The sequence below is a fragment of the Callospermophilus lateralis genome, chromosome X, assembly GCF_048772815.1.
Source record: "Callospermophilus lateralis isolate mCalLat2 chromosome X, mCalLat2.hap1, whole genome shotgun sequence".
Taxonomy (NCBI): domain Eukaryota; kingdom Metazoa; phylum Chordata; class Mammalia; order Rodentia; family Sciuridae; genus Callospermophilus; species Callospermophilus lateralis.
The window spans coordinates 51,332,763-51,350,910 of NC_135325.1; the positions used below are offsets into that span (position 1 = coordinate 51,332,763).

At 50.1% G+C, this 18,148-nt stretch overlaps 1 protein-coding gene across 6 annotated transcripts; it reads left to right on the forward strand.

Moving 5' to 3' along the window:
- Window positions 1–662: 662 nt before the first annotated feature.
- Window positions 663–17,223, forward strand: Zmym3 (zinc finger MYM-type containing 3). 6 transcript variants are annotated; one of them, XM_077106764.1, is made up of 25 exons: window positions 663–710; window positions 2,688–3,376; window positions 4,359–4,402; window positions 4,712–4,784; window positions 5,245–5,539; window positions 5,759–5,936; window positions 6,290–6,508; window positions 6,797–6,947; window positions 7,173–7,288; window positions 7,446–7,532; window positions 7,654–7,804; window positions 8,043–8,215; window positions 8,411–8,576; window positions 9,464–9,561; window positions 9,643–9,805; window positions 10,083–10,195; window positions 10,489–10,663; window positions 10,846–10,992; window positions 11,452–11,555; window positions 11,872–12,040; window positions 12,351–12,502; window positions 13,079–13,193; window positions 13,798–14,052; window positions 15,536–15,653; window positions 15,743–17,223. In XM_077106764.1, exons 2-25 carry the CDS (start codon window positions 2,707–2,709, stop codon window positions 15,933–15,935), a joined length of 4,125 nt encoding a protein of 1,374 aa, XP_076962879.1. In that variant the 5' UTR covers window positions 663–710; window positions 2,688–2,706; the 3' UTR covers window positions 15,936–17,223. The 6 variants fall into 6 exon arrangements, with proteins under 6 accessions (XP_076962879.1, XP_076962880.1, XP_076962881.1 ...); XM_077106765.1 differs by lacking the exon at window positions 663–710 and adding an exon at window positions 855–900; XM_077106766.1 differs by lacking the exon at window positions 663–710 and adding an exon at window positions 1,288–1,316.
- The last annotated feature ends 925 nt before the right edge of the window (window positions 17,224–18,148 follow it).

Genomic DNA, 18,148 nt, shown 5'->3' on the forward strand with positions numbered 1-18,148 from the left:
GCATGTGTTGAGGAGGGCAGGCAATACAGAAGAACTCCGTGGCCCAACTGAGATGTAACAAGCAGAAAATGCAAAGGGGCAGTACAAGGATAGAAATAAGCAGAAGGTGGGAGGTGGGTTCACAGGATACCAGTTAAGATACAGAGGAAGCTGAATTTAGGAAACCTAAACCCAGGGTGGGGAGAAGAACTCTTGCATTTATCTCTACATAGGAGAAAGCAAGATAACCTCAAGGCCATGGGGGAGGTAGGGAAGGATAAGGCTACTGGGAAAGCGACTGAGAAAGGGAGGGTAAACTCCCAAGGATTACAAGGCCAGAAAAGGCTTAGCCTGAAAAGGAAGAAAGGCTAAAGGCACAGAAGCCTAGAATGGACACTGTATTCCAAAGGAACTCCTTTCCCACCTGTGCCTCTAGTATCTCAGCTACTAAATGCTGTGCAGCCCATAGGGCAGGCGTGATAACGTGAGGAGGTGGGTTGTAAAGTATTCTAACTACAATAAAGACTGAAAATGGATTCCCGCACATATTTTTTTTAAGCCAGTAGGCCTAATGCTAGTGGTCCCTACCCTTTCCCCACTTCTCTAGCCTTCACCTCAGCCACACCCACATGCTAAGGACTATCCAGGCGGGGGAGCTTGAGTGTGTTTGCGCGCGTGCGTGCTCGTGCGTCTGAGAGGCAGAGACAGAGACCGAGACAAAAAGAGACAGGGTGAGAGAGAGGGAAAGAGGGAAAGCAAGAGAGAGCGAGTGAGAGAGCGAGAAGAGAGACAGACAAGGACGGGAGAGAGGGAGAGGGGGAGAGAGAGAGAGAGAGAGGGAGGGAGAGGGAGGAAAGAAGGAAGGAAGGGAAAGAGCGAGAGCGAGAGCGAGAGCGAGAGCGAGCAGAGCTATCTGCCCTGGTGAGGAAAACTACTCTAGAGATAATGCAGGGAGCTCTTGCAGGAAGACTCAGGGAGGAGATCCCAGAACTTACCCCAAGACCGTTGAGGGAGTGGGGGATGGCTTTACACGACCTGGTTTGGGGGTCGTCAGACAGTAACGGTTACTGCATAGGCGTTGTCACAGAGCCAGACTCATTAACCAGCCCTGGGTGGCTGGAGATCAAGCTTAAGACACCCCATAACTATGACTCTCAGGCTGGTTAGGGGGGCCCTAGGCTGCAGACAAGGGGAGGAGGGGCGCTTGAGGGCTGGGTCCCTGCCCCCCCTCATCCTCTGCTGTCACTCATTACCCCAACAGTCGCCCAGGGGGCGGGCCCCGGAGAGGTGGGGATGGGGGGAGGGTAATCTTGGCAGGCGCCTGCTGCATGGCGTAGGTAGGGACTGCTGAGGGGGGCGGACGCCGGGGGGTTGAACACGAGTGGGAAGCGAAGAGAGACACGGGGAGGGGGAGGGGACCGGGAACCATTTGAATGAGAGGAGGGGATCACGGGTAGAGTGGGCTCCAGGAGGTAGGGCGGGCACGGGTGTGACGGGGGCCAGATTCTTGAGCCAGGTAAGGGAAGCAGGTGCGTAGATCGGTGTTTTTTGTGGTTTCAGTGTACTAGGCCCCATGGTGGAAAGGGGGCACCGCCTTCCCCGGGGGCGGGCTTCAGAGCTCCTGAGGCTATCTTTTCCTTCTCAACTAACGGGGCCCCGGGCGGGGGCTCAAGCTCCATCTCCAGTGACTATGCTCCACTCCGTAATTTCCAGGCGGCCACTGGGCTGGGAGTCTCGCGCCGGGGGCCGGCGCTGTCTCGCGAGCCCCCTCCTCGAGCCAGCCAATGGGGTTGGCTGTTGGCGCCGCCCGCCCGCCTGGTGCAGAGCGCTGGGCGCTGCGAGCGGCGCTGCCATTTAAAGGGGCCGCGACCCCTGTCCCGGCTGCTAGGGAGGGAGGTGGAGAAGGAGCGCGGGGCCGTCGCTGTCTGCAGTTCTAGGCTTGTAGCCGTTACACTAACCCTGCCGCAGGTAGGGGTCGGGCCTGATCAAGCCGAACCGAATCTGCAGGCGGGATCTCGCAATAGCCGGGAAGGGGGTCTGAGGAGAGATCGTAGCTCCAAAATGTCTTCCTGTAAATGCCTGAGGTGGGGGGGTGGGCAACAGGAGAAGGGAGAACTGGGGGAGCTGTGGGAAAGGGGGACGGGGCTGAAGAAGTGGGCTACCCTGAAAGGTAACTAAGGGGGAAATGATTAGGAAGGGCAGTTTGTGGGGGCGGGGGAAGGGCTGAGGGAGGACTGGGCTACGCGGGGAGGGGGGGTGGGGCCAGACAGGATGGGTAACGACTGAACTGGGGGCCACTGAGAGAGTGAGGAGGGAATAGAAACTGAGGCCGTGGGGGCGGGAAAGGCTTCTTGGTGGTGGGGCTATGGGAGACTCTGAGGGGGCGTTCAGCCAGACTTGGGGGGGGGTGAAAGGTAAGGGGGGAGGGGAACTGGGAGTTGCGGGGTGGGGGTCGGGCGGGTAACAACCAACTGCCTGGCGAGTGTGGGCTCAGGGCCAGGGCGGGGAGCGCCACTCCCCACAGAGGGCGCTGTATGTGGTAGGGGGGGGAGTGGTCATTAGGACTAAAGCCTGTAGAAATGCTAGTTGGTTGGGGGGCACTGTTCGTGAGAAATCCAAGTGGATGATGGGGTGTGTCCCAGAGCCTATAGGAGAAGGAATTCTGGCTAAGACCATCTCTACTGCCCTCTTCTACTCCTAATCTGCAGCCCATATCCAGCCATCCTCATGGACCCCAGTGATTTCCCCAGTCCATTTGACCCATTGACCCTGCCAGAGAAGCCCCTGGCTGGAGACCTTCCAGTAGACATGGAATTTGGAGAGGATCTGCTGGAATCCCAGACTGCCCCAACTCGAGGATGGGCACCCCCTGGCCCTTCTCCATCCTCGGGAGCCCTGGACCTGCTTGATACCCCTGCTGGCCTGGAAAAAGACCCTGGAGTAGTCTTGGATGGAGCCACTGAGCTGCTGGGGCTTGGAGGGCTGCTCTATAAAGCTCCCTCCCCCCCAGAAGTGGACCATGGTCCTGAGGGGACCCTTGCTTGGGATTCAGGGGATCAGACCCTAGAACCTGGACCAGGGGGCCAAACCCCTGAGGTGGTGCCACCTGATCCAGGGGCTGGGGCAAATCCCTCTTCACCAGAGGGGCTGCTAGAGCCTTTGGCTCCAGATTCTCCAATAACCCTGCAACCCCCCCATATTGAAGAGGAAGAGACAACCTCCGTAGCTACCAGGAGAAGGGGCTCCCCTGGGCAAGAGGAGGAGCTTCCCCAAGGGCAACCACAGAGCCCAAATGCACCCCCTAGCCCTTCAGTGGGAGAGACTCTGGGGGATGGAATCAACAGTTCTCAGACCAAACCTGGGGGCTCTAGCCCCCCTGCACATCCTTCCTTGCCAGGTAGGTTGCCTAATCATCTGGAGAATCAGGGCTGGGAGGGGCAAGGAGGGTGGCTATGTACTTTGGGAAGTAGGGGGGAGGAGGAGGAGGAGGAGAGTGAAGAGATAAGTCTAGGGATATGTGTGGGTAAGGAGTTGGGATTTGGGAGGGAGGGGGTTTCTGGTGAAGAAGATTATAGAAAATAGGGGTTGGGGGAGGCATAGGGGCTGTGTTAGAGAAATGGGGTGGTTTCATAGAGTGGGATGCAAGGAATGGGTTTTGTAGGAGAGATTCCCTTTTTCTTATCCCAGTAGGCTTTTGGTGCCTGATTCTTCCTTCAGGATTTAGGGGAGGACAACAGCTTCTTGGTTTGAAGATCATTGCAGCAGTTTGGTTCTAAATGAGAGGGAGTGGGGTTTCTGGGATTGATGAATGATAACTAGGTTCTGGAGCCCCCAACAGCATAGGATTTGAGGGGAATGGTAGAAATGTAAGGTCTAGGATCACATCTCTAATAGGGGAGGGATAGCCTAGACCTGAAAGGCTCTAGTTTCTCCTTTGCTTTGCCTAATGGTGTCCTCTCTCCAAGCTGTGACCAGGGTCTTAGGACTTATATAACTACCCAAGTCTAGGGGAACCTGCCCATACGTTGATGTTTTATTTTCCTCTTGTTCCCTTTGGGTAGTTTTGGGTTTGGTTTTGTTGGTAAAATATAAATTCTCTATGAAAGGTATGTTACCTATATTGCCTCCCCATGGTTGAGACAGAGAGCTGATGGGAAGGGGTAGGTTATATTTTTTAGTGGAGAATAGCTGCACCCCCCCCCCCTTAGTACAGAGCCTGAGGTAACCCTGAGAGGGGCCCCAAGAAGCCACAGGCACTCTTGAGTTTTCCCTTTCAGTTTTGAATAAGTTCTTCCCCAGGAATGGGGGTGGGGGTTGGGCCAGGGAGGGGGTAGTGAGGGCAGGCTCAAGATTTAGGCTGCTTTCTGCTTCCTTTGCAGGAGATGGCCTGACTGGGAAGGCGAGTGAGAAGCCGCCTGAGAGGGTGAGGGGGGAGGGGATTGGAAGGAGTCTGGTTCCCCCTATAGCTCTGGGAAGGACAGACCCTTCATTTTCCCTCCCAGATGTTGTTCAGTGGAGAGTGTATATAAGGAGAGTTAGGAGGAGGGAGGGAGCTCTTGTGTCTGCTGCTTCTCAAAAAGAAAGTCCTGCCTCCTTTTCTCCCCTCCTCTTAAGGGATGGGCCAAGGGTCCCTACTCTCCCTTCCCCCTCCCTTCTATTGCCCCCCCACTAAACCCTGTACTCCTATTAGCCTGGCTCTGGTGTCAGTTTTCCTCCCTCCCATGTTTCCAAGGTACAGAAGAGAAGCGAGCGCGTTAGGAGAGCAGAGCCTCCAAAACCTGAGGTTGTGGATTCCACTGAGAGCAGTGAGTAGGATTTGAGGAAGCGTGATCTGGGGATTCTGGGTGTGGAGAAGAGTGGAAGGTGGGATATGGCAGGGCATTGATCTTCTAGCTACTGTAGTCCCTCACCATGCAGAGTGTGAAGTGCCTGTCTCCGCTATGGGTTGGCATGGGAACCAGGGGCAGTGGGGGAGATTGAAAACAAGAGCAGTGAGAATGGAGAGTTTCTTGTTTCAGCTATGCCATCCCTGTCCCCAATCTTCTCTCCTGGAGCCCCTCCCTTCCCCTCTCTGGAAGATTACCAAATAACCAAGAATGACAGACACCAGGAGCTTAAGCTACCAAAGGAATGGGAAATAGGGTGTAATGGCCAAAACCACTGGGGTCCTGGGATCAGGACTGAACTAACTTGGTCTCCTCAGATGGCTGAAGACCTGGTCTGGTAGCCTTTTCTCACTGCTCCCTTCCCTTCCCACTTCCTCAGTTCCAGTGTCAGATGAGGATTCTGATGCCATGGTTGATGACCCCAATGATGAGGACTTTGTGCCATTCCGGCCCCGGCGCTCTCCTCGCATGTCCCTACGCTCAAGTGTGTCACAGAGGGCTGGGCGCTCTTCTGTGGGCACCAAGATGACTTGTGCACATTGCCGGACACCACTGCAGAAGGGGCAGACAGCCTATCAGCGCAAAGGGCTGCCTCAGCTCTTCTGCTCTTCATCTTGTCTCACCACTTTCTCTAAGAAACCCTCGGGCAAAAAGACCTGTACCTTCTGCAAGAAGTGCGTGAGGGTCCTAAGGTGTGGTGGGGGGAGGGACGAGGCAGAAGTAGTGGGATCAGACAGAGATTGGCAAGAACCAAGCAGGATGGCCCTGGAAGAGAGCAATTTTAGGGAGAGGGTCAGACAACATTTTGCTCTGGTCATCAATCCCAGATGAGTAGAAAGCTGCTAAAATGAGGGTGGTCCTGAGTGAATTTTCAAACCTGTTCCCACCTCTAGGGAGATCTGGAACACCAGGGATTCGGTCGTGGCGCAGACTGGTTCAGGAGGTTCTTTCCATGAGTTCTGCACATCTGTCTGTCTCTCCCTGTATGAGGCCCAGCAGCAGCGCCCAATTCCCCAATCTGGGGATCCTGCAGATGCCACTCGCTGCAGCATATGCCAGAAGACTGGAGAGGTGAGGATACTCAGTGGGGGCTGATTTGCAGAGTCTGGCCATCCCTGACCTGCCCCTTCAATTCTGGGGCTTTGGGGGCCAGACCCTGTGGAAAAGGGGAGTGGGGAGGAAAGGCAGCCATCATGAGGGAGCATATTCAAGGATAGAGCTATTCCAGGATGTATGCAGCTGGCCGGCCTTGCTTCCCAGGACCTCACCATCAAGTCGGCAGCCTGATGCACAGGTTGGGGGGTCCCTGGGCCCACTGTCTGCTGTGAAGGTCTAGGGTGAGGTGGGAGGCTATCCTTGTATTGGGGTGGGCGGTAGTAGCCAGAACTCTGCTCAGGGTGTGTGTGTGTGTGTGTATGTGGCAGGTCCTGCATGAGGTCAGCAATGGCAGCGTGGTGCATCGGCTCTGCAGCGATTCTTGCTTCTCCAAATTCCGAGCCAACAAGGGACTGAAAACCAACTGTTGTGACCAGTGCGGGGCTTATATCTACACCAAGACCGGGAGCCCTGGTCCCGAGCTCCTCTTCCACGAGGGCCAGCAAAAGCGGTTCTGCAACACAACGTGCTTGGGGGCATACAAGAAGGTGGGGCCGAGGGAGTAGTGCATTAGAGGGCTGTGGAAGGGGGTGTGGTCCTTGGGTGATAAATAAAGGTGCCTGATGGGTCGAGGGCTGGGACAAATAAAACAAATAAAGGGGGTTTCAATTGTATCTGTTATGTTTTATTTTTGAAGCTGGCTGGTGGACACACAGGTCTTTGTTATATCATCATCTATACTTTTTTGTATGCCTGAAATATCCATGTTTAAAAATTTAAAAAATAAAAGCGAAGGGACAAATCCAGCCTCAGCCTCTCCTTCCCCATCCTCACAGAAAAACACACGTGTGTACCCATGTGTCTGGTGCAAGACCCTGTGTAAGAACTTTGAGATGCTATCACATGTGGATCGTAATGGCAAGACCAGCTTGTTCTGTTCCCTGTGCTGTACCACTTCTTACAAAGTGAAGCAGGCAGGGCTCACTGGTAGGTGCAAAGCCCTCTTCTCTGAGACCCCTGCTGGCCTTCCTTCTACCTCCCATACTCCCCTCTTCTAAAGTAATCCCTGCTGCCCAACCTCAGCCCCAACCACATCTTCCCATGGATTTTCTGTTCCGTCTTTGCACTGCCTTACACCTCCTGTGTGCTCTTTCTATCTCTCACACACTCTCTCTGTCTCTTTCTTTTTCTCTCTTTCTCTCTATGCCCCAGGCCCTCCCCGACCCTGCAGCTTCTGCCGCCGCAGCCTCTCTGACCCCTGTTACTACAACAAGGTTGACCGCACAGTCTACCAGTTCTGCAGCCCCAGCTGCTGGACCAAGTTCCAGGTACTCCAGACCCTAGACCAGGGATAAAGGGTGTGGCAACAGAGAGAGGGTAGGAGAATTGGGGTAGGTAGGCCTGGGCAGAGAACAAGCCTGACTCCCCTCCCGACCAGCACCACACACATCTTGCCCCTCCCTTACTTGTCTTCCTTCCCTCCAGCGCACAAGCCCTGAGGGGGGCATTCACCTGAGCTGTCACTACTGCCACAGCCTCTTCAGTGGCAAGCCTGAGGTCTTGGACTGGCAGGTAAGACCCCCCCCCACCCACACCCACATCTTGCCACACGTCTGAAGGGGTACTTCTGCTGGGCTCCTGCCAAGTTCAGTTGTCACAGTTGTGCCCTCCCTGCCTTGTGCCCCCACCTCAGGAGCAGGTGTTCCAGTTCTGCTGCCGTGATTGCTGTGAGGACTTCAAGAGGCTTCGGGGTGTGGTGTCCCAGTGCGAGCACTGCCGGCAGGAGAAACTCCTGCATGAGAAACTCCGATTCAGTGGAGTAGAAAAGAGCTTCTGCAGTGAAGGTAAGGAAGTGAAGAATGAACAGAGCCACGGCCACGGAAAATGACAGAAAAGGGAGCAAAGCTTACAAAGTAGTCAGGCAGAGCCTTCTGTTCAGGTTGCTCTACCCTATCTATTTTAAGGCTTTGGGCACAAGAGGTTGTTTAGAAGAGGTTTGGGGTGTAGCACCTTGAAAAGGTTGGTTCTCATGCCTGTGCCTTATCTCTGTATCTCTGGACTCTGTTCTTCCCCTCTTCCCAGGTTGTGTGCTGCTGTACAAACAGGACTTCACTAAGAAGCTGGGCTTGTGCTGCATCACTTGTACTTACTGCTCCCAGACCTGCCAGCGTGGAGTCACTGAGCAACTGGATGGCAGCACCTGGGACTTCTGCAGTGAGGACTGTAAAAGCAAGTACCTGCTATGGTACTGCAAGGTAAGGAGGATCAGCATGTCAGAAAGGAGGGGGAGAAGAGAGCAGGGGTCATGGATTGTGGTACTAACATCAGAGTGAGGCTAGATCTCCAGGGAAGGGAGCCAGTCTCCAAGGGGAGGAGCAGGGCTTATCCCAGGGGAGAGGGCCCAGCACATTTTAGAGAAGCAGGTCTGACCATCCTGTCAACGCCCTCAGGCTGCCCGATGCCATGCCTGTAAGCGCCAGGGGAAGCTGCTGGAGACCATCCACTGGCGTGGGCAGATCCGTCATTTCTGCAACCAACAGTGTCTGCTGCGCTTCTACAGCCAGCAGAATCAACCCAACTTGGATACCCAAAGTGGGCCTGAGAGCCTCCTGAACAGTGAGTCCCGGGCAGGGGGCACACTGTTAGAACTGGCCTGGGCTCTTCTAATCTTAGGCCCAGCCCTTTCTTCTTCCTGTGTTATATTCACCTCATCCGTGGCCAGAGCTACAATTACTATGCTTTTTAGCCTCCAGACCCTCCAGGTACCAGGGGGAGTCTTGTTTAAATCTTCTTGGAGTGACAATCTACTCATTTTTTTATAAGTGTTATATATTTTAAAGAGTGGGTACCTACCTAGGTAGGATGGGGCATGTGGAGGTTGTGCTTAGTTTTCAGAGAGAAGGAAGTATCAGCATAAGCTCTGCATTTATTTCTTTGTTTGTTTGTTTTGGTACTGATGATTAAACCCAGGGGCGCTTTACCATTGATCTACATCCCCAACCCTTTTTATTTATTTATTTTTTTGAGACAAGGTGTTGCTAAAGTGCTTACAGCCTCACTAAATTGCTGAGGCTGGCCTTGAACTTGCGATCATCCTGCCTCTGCCTCCTGAGCTCCTGGGATTATAGGCATGCACCACCATGCCCAGCAAGCTCTGCATTTAATGATACCAAAAGCTGTTTCTATTTCTAGAATGTTACTTTGTTCCTTCTGCCACTCCATGGATACCAGACTCCTGAGGGCCATCTAAATGGAAGATCACAAACTGTGGGGTTTTGGGGAAAATACAGTGTCTTCTTCTTAGTAGCTAGGAGCAATGAATCTTGTTGGCTGCCATTGCCAGGGCCCAGAGAAGACTAGACCTGGGTTGGCAAGCAGGGGAAATCCTAGACTTCCCATTTCTATTTGATATGCCTCTTAATGAAACTCTCCTGGAGCAGGGGTAAGGAAAACGAGAGCTAGTTCCTCCAATGAGAGCATTCTTTTTTTTTCCTGATCTACAGGTCAGTCTTCTGAGTCAAAGCCCCAGACACCCTCTCAAACCAAAGTGGAGAACAGCAACATAGTGAGGACCCCAGAGGAAAATGGGAATTTGGGCAAGGTCAGGGCAAAAGCCAAGGGGGAGGATAATCTCTAAAGGAGGGTACCGTAGTTGGTGGCACTAATGTTCCTGTCTCCACAGATCCCTGCAAAGACCCGATCAGCTCCAACTGCTCCCACCCCTCCTCCACCCCCACCCCCCCCAGCAACACCCCGCAAAAACAAAGCTGCCATGTGTAAGCCGCTAATGCAGAACCGTGGAGTTTCCTGCAAGGTGGAGATGAAGTCCAAAGGGAGTCAAACAGGTGAGCCAGGGTACCTAGATGCCACAGACTATATTTCAGAGTCCTAGGCCACCAGACCTATGCCCACAAGCTGATTTAGGGCATTTCTTGGGTGGCCAAAAGATCATACATATAGTTGTCCTAGAATCAGAGTTGTCTCTCAGCCTTTGGTTCAACAGCAGTTTTGTGACATTGAATACATGTTAGAGCTTTTGGGGGTGATGGGCTAATATAAGGTCCTTGGTCCATTGTGACCCATTTAGCCAGGACTCTGAGAAGATCCCTTTTTTGTCAGCAGAAGAGTGGAAGCCGCAGGTGATTGTGCTGCCCATCCCAGTGCCCATCTTTGTGCCAGTGCCTATGCATCTGTACTGCCAGAAAGTCCCAGTGCCTTTCTCGATGCCTATCCCAGTAAGTTTTCCTGCCCTTTCTAGCTAGGTCCTCCTTTACCCTTCCAGGATTGAGACCATCCCTTTCCCTTACTCTTTTTTTTTTAATTTATTTTTTAGTTGTAGTTGGACACAATACCTTTACTTTGTTTATTTGTTTTTATGTGGTGCTGAGGATCGAACCCAGGGCCTCTCACGTTCTAGGCGAGCGCTCTACTGCTGAGCCACAACCCCAGCCCTCCCTTACTCTTTATCAATTGTCCTGCTTATCTGCTGGTATGGTTTTTGGCATTTAGTTGGGATTTGTGCCCCCAGGTGCCTGTGCCCATGTTCTTGCCCACTACCTTGGAGAGCACAGACAAGATTGTGGAGACCATTGAGGAGCTGAAGGTGAAGATCCCTTCCAACCCCTTGGAGGCTGACATTCTGGCTATGGCAGAAATGATTGCAGAGGCTGAGGAGTTAGACAAGGCCTCATCTGACCTTTGTGGTATGCTATGGATGGCGGCTATGCCAGAGACAGGGTGCTACCAATCTGTCTGTTTAAGGGGGTGGAGGGTGATGATCTTGGTGCCAAATCGAATGGGGAGTGCATTTGGGAGCAGCCCCTGAAAGCCTGTGAAGGTGCTGGGCAGGAGATGCAGTGGCTGAGCCAACTTCTTTGTCTCCCAGATCTTGTGAGCAACCAGAGTGCAGAGGGACTTCTGGAAGACTGTGACCTGTTTGGACCAGCCCGTGATGATGTCCTGGCCATGGCTGTCAAGATGGCCAATGTCTTAGATGAGCCTGGGCAAGACTTGGAGGCAGACTTCCCCAAGAGTGAGTAGGATTTAAGGTTGTGCCCACTGAGTATTAGAACATCCATGCCATCAGGAAAGGACCCTAAATAATGATCATTGTGACCCTAAGGCAGAAGGTTCTTCCAGGAAGTAGTATCCAAAATAGAAGGGTAAAACAGGTATACTGTTTTTAGACTTCCAGTCTTATTTTTTAAACATTTATGTTTTTTCTTTAGTTAAAAGTAATTATGATTTTACCATTTTATCATCTTCATTTCAAAGCTCTACAGTTCAGTATTGTTAAGTATATTCACACTGCTGTGAATGTTTGTGTTTGGCACTTTTGTATCTTAATCATATTTTTTGCTGGTTCCTGTCTAGTCCAATAAAGCTTTATAAGAGGCCCATCTTGAGTCAAATGGGCAAGTAGCAGAGGTGGTGTGGGAGGACTATAGGGTTGAGTTCTTAAGAAATTGATTTTTTCTTTCCCTTCTATTAGATCCTTTGGACATTAACCCCAGCGTAGACTTCCTCTTTGATTGTGGCCTAGTGGGGCCTGAGGATGTGTCTACTGAACAAGACCTTCCCCGAACCATGAGGAAGGTAAGACTGGGGCTACTGTATCTACAAAGGGAGAATGGAGGCCCAAAGGGAAGGACTGCTCTCATAGCCAAGACAGCAACTTTACTTTGACCTTCCTAACCTCCTTTTTCCAATACTAGACATACTAAGGTAAAACCAAACTTTGTTCTTCCAAGTTCACAAGATTATTAAATCTGTTTTGGAGCTCTGTGCCATGGAAGCTTTCTGTATTCTTACATCAGCCCCGCCATCCCCAGTGGTAAACACTGTCCTGATTAGCTTCCGTGGTGCTCCTAGCCTTAACTCTGTTACCACGCTTCTTTCTCTTCCCCTCCAGGGTCAAAAGCGACTGGTGCTTTCTGAAAGCTGTTCCCGGGACTCCATGAGTAGCCAACCTAGTTGTACTGGTCTCAATTATTCATATGGTGTCAATGCTTGGAAATGCTGGGTACAGTCAAAATACGCCAATGGAGAAACCAGCAAGGGTGATGAGTTACGCTTTGGCCGTAAGTACCCAGGAGAGGAAGGGAGAATGGAGAAGAGGAGAAGGGAATAGTGAAAGAGGCTATCCCTGTGATTCAGCTCAAGATGTCTAGGAGTGATAAGGGTATGATCGCTTAAGGTTGCCTTGTGAAGATGGGGAAGAGTTGTTGATTAAAGGGAGATGCTGTCTAGGTTCAAGGCTAAGGGCTCTTTGTAATTGGTGGGTTTGTTCAGGAGCTCATATGACTAAAGGGTTAATAGTGGTGGACCTAAGAGGAATACTCAATGTGGCATTTTCTTAATTCCATCCACCTCCACCTTATATCACTGCAGCCAAACCTATGCGTATCAAAGAGGATATTCTTGCCTGCTCAGCTGCTGAGCTCAACTATGGACTAGCTCAATTTGTGAGAGAAATCACTCGACCCAACGGTGAACGATATGAACCTGACAGTATCTACTATCTGTGTCTTGGAATCCAGCAGGTACCCCTCACATGCTGCCTCACTTCCCATCACTCAATACAGCAGGCAGGGTCTTACTAGAACTGTTTCTAGCCCCATCCTTGACATTTTTCTCCTATCCCAAACAGGCAGCTTGCCTTTAACCTTCTATGACAAATAAGACACAAGATGTCAGTATTGTTGTAAAATCAGAGCCCGATTCCAGGACCATTGGTCAAGAAACAGTTTTCATTGCTCTCTGGGTCCCCTTTGCAATCCTTGAACCCATTCTCAGATGAGAGGAATGGATAGGACAGGGTTCCTACCTAAGTGGGGGGTAATGTTTAACTCCCACTGGGAGAGATCAGCCATGTATTACCTGAAAAAGGGGTCTGGGCTTCTGAGGAACATCTCAAACCCTCCTCTTCTAGCAAAGCCTCGGTACTTCAGAGATGAAGGGACACCTGGGGGAAAGCACTCTGGGTCATCTAACCAAGCAGCTCTTTCCCATCCTCTCCTAATTATCAAGGACACCACGCCTGGGGCTACAGCATCATTGTCTGTGCCATTAGGACTTACAGTCTGGCTTAATGTCTGTCTGTTTTTTTTCCCCTGCAGTACTTGCTGGAAAATAACCGAATGGTGAACATTTTCACGGATCTTTATTACTTGACTTTCGTTCAAGAACTCAACAAGTCTTTGAGTACCTGGCAGCCCACACTTCTCCCCAATAGTAAGGGACAGGATCATAACAATCCTTACACCTGTCTTCTCTTCCTCCAGTGCATCACTCAAAGAGTCCTGTGCTCTCTGGCCTGCCACTCTTCTCGAAGGATCTGAGGGCAGAAGCCTGTAGCTGTTTTGTCTCAGGGTTTAGAGCTGGAGGAGCAGGACCCCCCTGCTCTTGAACATGAGGAGAGAATCAAGACTTAGGTGTGAGCCCAGGAGTTTTGAGGTCAGCCTGAGGAGCATAGACCCTCTCAAAAAGAAAAAAAAAAATGACAAGTCTCAGGTCTGAAGAATTATATATAGGACTAACAAAAGATGGCCTGGTTTTGGGTGATAAGTAAAGAAAGAAAGAAAGATGTTGTGGGGACTACTTGAGGTTTTATATCTACCTGCCTACAACTTGAGGGTGATGAGAGAAGCTCCAAATGCAGGTGGAAATAGTATAAAATATGCCCAGACCTACCATGTATTATAGCTGAGTGTCAGGGTTTTATATACAAATGAGAGGCATGCAGTAAGTGTGCATGCCCAGGACCTTGGGTTGGAAGAAGCAGTTGGGTTTGGGAAGTTAATTCTCCTTACCTGGCCTCTCCCCTTGCCCATTGCAGATACGGTATTCTCCCGAGTAGAGGAAGAACACCTTTGGGAGTGCAAGCAGCTGGGGGTCTACTCGCCCTTTGTCCTTCTCAACACCCTCATGTTCTTCAACACTAAGTTTTTTGGGCTGCAGACAGCTGAGGAACACATGCAGCTCTCTTTCACCAATGTGGTACGACAGTCCCGCAAATGTACCACTCCTCGGGGCACCACCAAGGTGGTGAGCATCCGCTACTATGCCCCAGTCCGCCAGAGGAAAGGACGAGGTATGAGACTGTCCCCTCCTTTGCTTTTGCCCCTTCTCTGCTTTTCCCTGCCATGTCCCACCACACTTGCTGGACTGGCCTTTGCCGCTGACTTTCCTCTCCTTCCATTCCTGGGTTTGTATGAAAGGTAAGAATAGCTGGGTGCAGTAGTGCAAACTTATAATCTCAGCAGAAGAAGGATCTCAGGTTCAAAGCCAACCTGGACAACTTAGCAAGACCCTGTCTCAAAATAAAAATGAAAAAGGGCTAGGGATGTTGCTCAATGGTGGACCATTTGCTTAGTATGTGTGAGCCCTAGGTTCAATCCCCATTACTGCAAAAAAGAAGAAGAAAAAGCCTGGCAGTGTGGCACATGCCTATAATCCTAGTGACTTGGGTGGCAGAGGCAGGAGAATTGCAAATTTGAGATCAGCTTGGGCAACTTAGCAAGACCCTGTTTCAAAATAAAAAAAAAATAAAAAAATATTGGGGATGTAGCTCAGTGGCAAATGCCCCAATACTTAGTACCAGAAAGTAGGAAGAAAGGAAAGAAAGAAGATAGCTAGCTAATCCTTCTAGATGATGGGCAGTAGCTGTTACATAAACAGGGGCTCACTCAGCTGCTTGTTCCCCACCTTTCCTCATTTTAAGGCAGTTTACTTGCCCTTTTTGGGGGGAGGGTGTGGTGGATAAGTAGGAGGAGGTGCTCTTAGAGAGTAAATAACAGGCTTTCTGTGATTCAGAAGCTACATCTTCGTTCACATTTTTCCCTGGAATTCTGTCCCATCCTTAGCACAGCTCCCAAGGTCCCTTTTCTAGATCTGAACCTCTGCTGGACTCTAATGTACAGGGGCTTGGGAACATCATGGTTTCGGTGTCCTGGAAGGCAAGCCTAACTTTGCAACAGGGTCTTTTTAAATCAGTTTGTTTGTATAACTTGTGAGATCACCTCTTCAAGATGTCAATTGGAGGAGATCATAAAAAGACATTTTGACAGCAAGAATTAGGGAGGGCTGCAGAGCAATACCCCTACAGGATGTTTAGTTGGTATGGAGAGACTGGCTGACTCTTTTTCCTGCCTTTTTTTTTTCCAGTGCTGGGGTAGAACCCAGGGCTTTGTGCATGCTAGGCAAGTGCTCTACCACTAAGCTACATTCTAGCCCCTTTTTTTCTTTCTCTTTCTGTTTCTTTTCTTTTTTCCTTATGGTACTGTCTTTTGCTCGCTTAGTGGTAGACCACTAAGCCATATCCCTGGCTCCCTTGCTTACTTTCTCTTTCTCTTCTCCCTTTTTGTTGTGTGTGATACTGGGAATTGAACCCAGAGCTTCATGCATGCTAGGCAAGTGCTCTACCACTGAGCTACAACCCCAGCACCCCTCCACTTTATTTCCTTATGAGACTATATTTTGTATCCTGAGGTTTTCTGATTTTGTCCTAGGCTGTGTTCTGGGAGGTGCTCATTGAGCATGTGCTCTTAATGAGTCTAAGTCATTTCCCTCTATAGACACAGGTCCTGGGAAACGAAAGAGAGAAGATGAAGCCCCTATCTTAGAGCAACGTGAGAACCGCATGAATCCCCTCCGCTGCCCTGTGAAGTTCTATGAATTCTATCTCTCAAAATGGTAAGTTGGTGGGTTTGCAGGCATGTGGGCCCAAGGGATATACTTTGCCTTGGCACTAATCTTCTGTTCTCCCACTCCCACCATTGTAGTCCTGAAAGCCTCCGAACTCGCAATGATGTGTTCTACCTGCAACCTGAACGGTCCTGCATTGCCGAGTCACCTCTCTGGTATTCTGTGATCCCTATGGACCGCAGCATGTTGGAGAGCATGCTCAATCGCATCCTGGCTGTGCGTGAGATATATGAGGAATTGGGTCGTCCTGGGGAGGAAGACCTGGACTGAGTCTATGTGCCACCTGTATCCATCTTTCATATCAATGTCTGTCCTGTGGTCACGTCTCACAGGGTGACTGGCCCAGGAAACAATGCTACTCATTTTGAAGGGCCCCTTCTACTCACCCATTCTCTTCCTTTCCTAGGAACCCCTGGCTTTTACCTTCTTCTATACCACTTGACAACCACTGCGTTCCAGTCTTCTGTACTCAGGGGCTAGACCCCCAGTGATGGGCAAAATCTAGTTAGCCCATTTTCTTTTTGCTTCAGAGTAAAACCTTTCTTTTGGGGCCAGACTCTGGTGGAGTGTTAATAGCTCTGGTGATCCTGTTGGCTTTGGGTTTCCTGACCCATCTGTGTTGGTGAAGCCCCTTGTTCCTAGGTCTAACCTAGGGAAGAACTCAGCTACCTTCTCTGCCCTGTGCCCACTCCACTCCCTTCTCCCTCTTCCCCAGTACCACACAAAAGGGTCTTGTCTGAAAGGTGTGAAAGAAATGATAAAAGTAATGAGGGGACCATTTACCCAAAACACAGAGCTTAGACACTGTTCCCCTCCCATAAGAGATAATTGGATGTTGGCACCCTCTCACCACTGTGTTCCCCACCCTACCCTGGCAAGCACCAATCCATGGTGCTATAATTTCTAAAGAGATCCAAATGCTTTCTTTTCCTCAAAGGCAGAGAATGACTCTAAGTATGGGGAGCAGACTCCTTTTGTGCAGACTCCTGTCCCCTTGATTTATGTGTTTGTCTCTCTCTGCCATCTTAGGTTGGCATGAGCCATGGTGTCAACATGCTTAGCCCCTCTGTAACTGCCTCCCTTTAGTTCTATGGACAGAGCTCCCAAGGCAAAAACTACCTTCTGACTTGGATTGGGGCTGGGTTCCCCCTCTTGTTCTCTCTCCATCTTAAGAGCCAGGCCAAGCCTTTGGGGGACTGGGTCATGCAAGATGGGGTCTGTGGTCACAATATTGGTGAGGAGTTGTAGGCATGGGGCCTGCCCTTATTGCTTACATCTTCTCTTTTCCCCATCTTGATTTTGTAGGCCCAGAAAACTATTAGTGTCTGGCAAAGGGGATACCCGGCTCTTTCCCTGTTGGCTTTGCTGTTCCCCAGACTCCTTTTTGTGTTTTTATAACTGTCACCAGTTTAGCCACTGTTTAAATTGTATATATTGTTCTGAGGCGCCTGGCCTGTCCCTTCAGTGAGCCATGCCCGCCCTTGTGTTGTAGTGAGAAGCTGTTGTCACAACTAACCTGTCTCTGGAATTGTTTGTTTCAAATAAAGAGTTAAAATTGTCTTTTGCCTTTTATGGGAAAGGGAGAGGAGTCTGGAGGGGTGAGGGATGTAGAAGAGCAATGCTGTGAAACTTCAGATCTCTCAAAATGTAAAGTCAGGTGTCCCACCTAGTTTGAGAATCACTCTATCTACTTCATTGAATGAATCTACTAGAAATATGATCCATTTTATAATTTCCAAACACTTTCTGGGCACACTGGTGCACACCTGTGGTCCCAGTGACTCAGGAAGCTGAGGCAGGAGGATTGCAAGTTCCAGGACAGCCTCAGCAATTTAGCAAGACCCTGTCTCAAAAATAAAATGAATTGAGGGGTGCTGGGGTTGTGGCTTAGTGGTAGAGCAGTTGCCTAGCATATGTGAGGCACTGGGGTTCGATTCTCAGCACCACATAAAAATAAAATAAAGGTTCATGGACAACTAAAAAAAACATTAAAAAATAGGTTGAGGGTATAGCTCAGTGGTAGATCACCCCTGGTTTAATCCCTAGTAACAAAAAGTTTCCAAATACTTAAGAAAAAAATGTGTTCAATAGCCATCTATTAAGTATTGCCTAGGTTTAAAAACCTATATTATAGGCTTCAGAAAAGACCCAAGATTAATTAGACTAGTTTCTTGTGCCAAGTAGGCTTCGAGGCTAGAGGAGAGACTGACAAGTACAGTCATAACATAGACAAATGAAGGACAATGCTTTTTTAAATTTTTTTTTAAATTTAGTTTTAGATGGACACAATATCTTTATTTTGTTTTATCTGTTTGTATGTAGTGCTGAGGATTGAACCCAGTGTCTCACACATGCAAGGTAAGTGCTCTACCACTAAGCCACAAGCCCAACTCTAAATGGAGGAAAACTTTTTATGGGAGAGCAGAGGACCAGGAACTGATTTCAATTTTACAGTGAGGTTCATTGAGGGAGGTAGCATTTGA

Excerpts from the sequence above, each read along its gene's own strand:
- Zmym3 (XM_077106764.1), top strand. The coding sequence starts at position 2,707 with ATGGACCCCAGTGATTTCCCCAGTCCATTTGACCCATTGACCCTGCCA. Across the intron at positions 14,053-15,535 it reads CCGCCAGAGGAAAGGACGAG|ACACAGGTCCTGGGAAACGA; the intron begins GTATGAGACTGT and ends TTCCCTCTATAG. Across the intron at positions 15,654-15,742 it reads GAATTCTATCTCTCAAAATG|TCCTGAAAGCCTCCGAACTC; the intron begins GTAAGTTGGTGG and ends CCACCATTGTAG.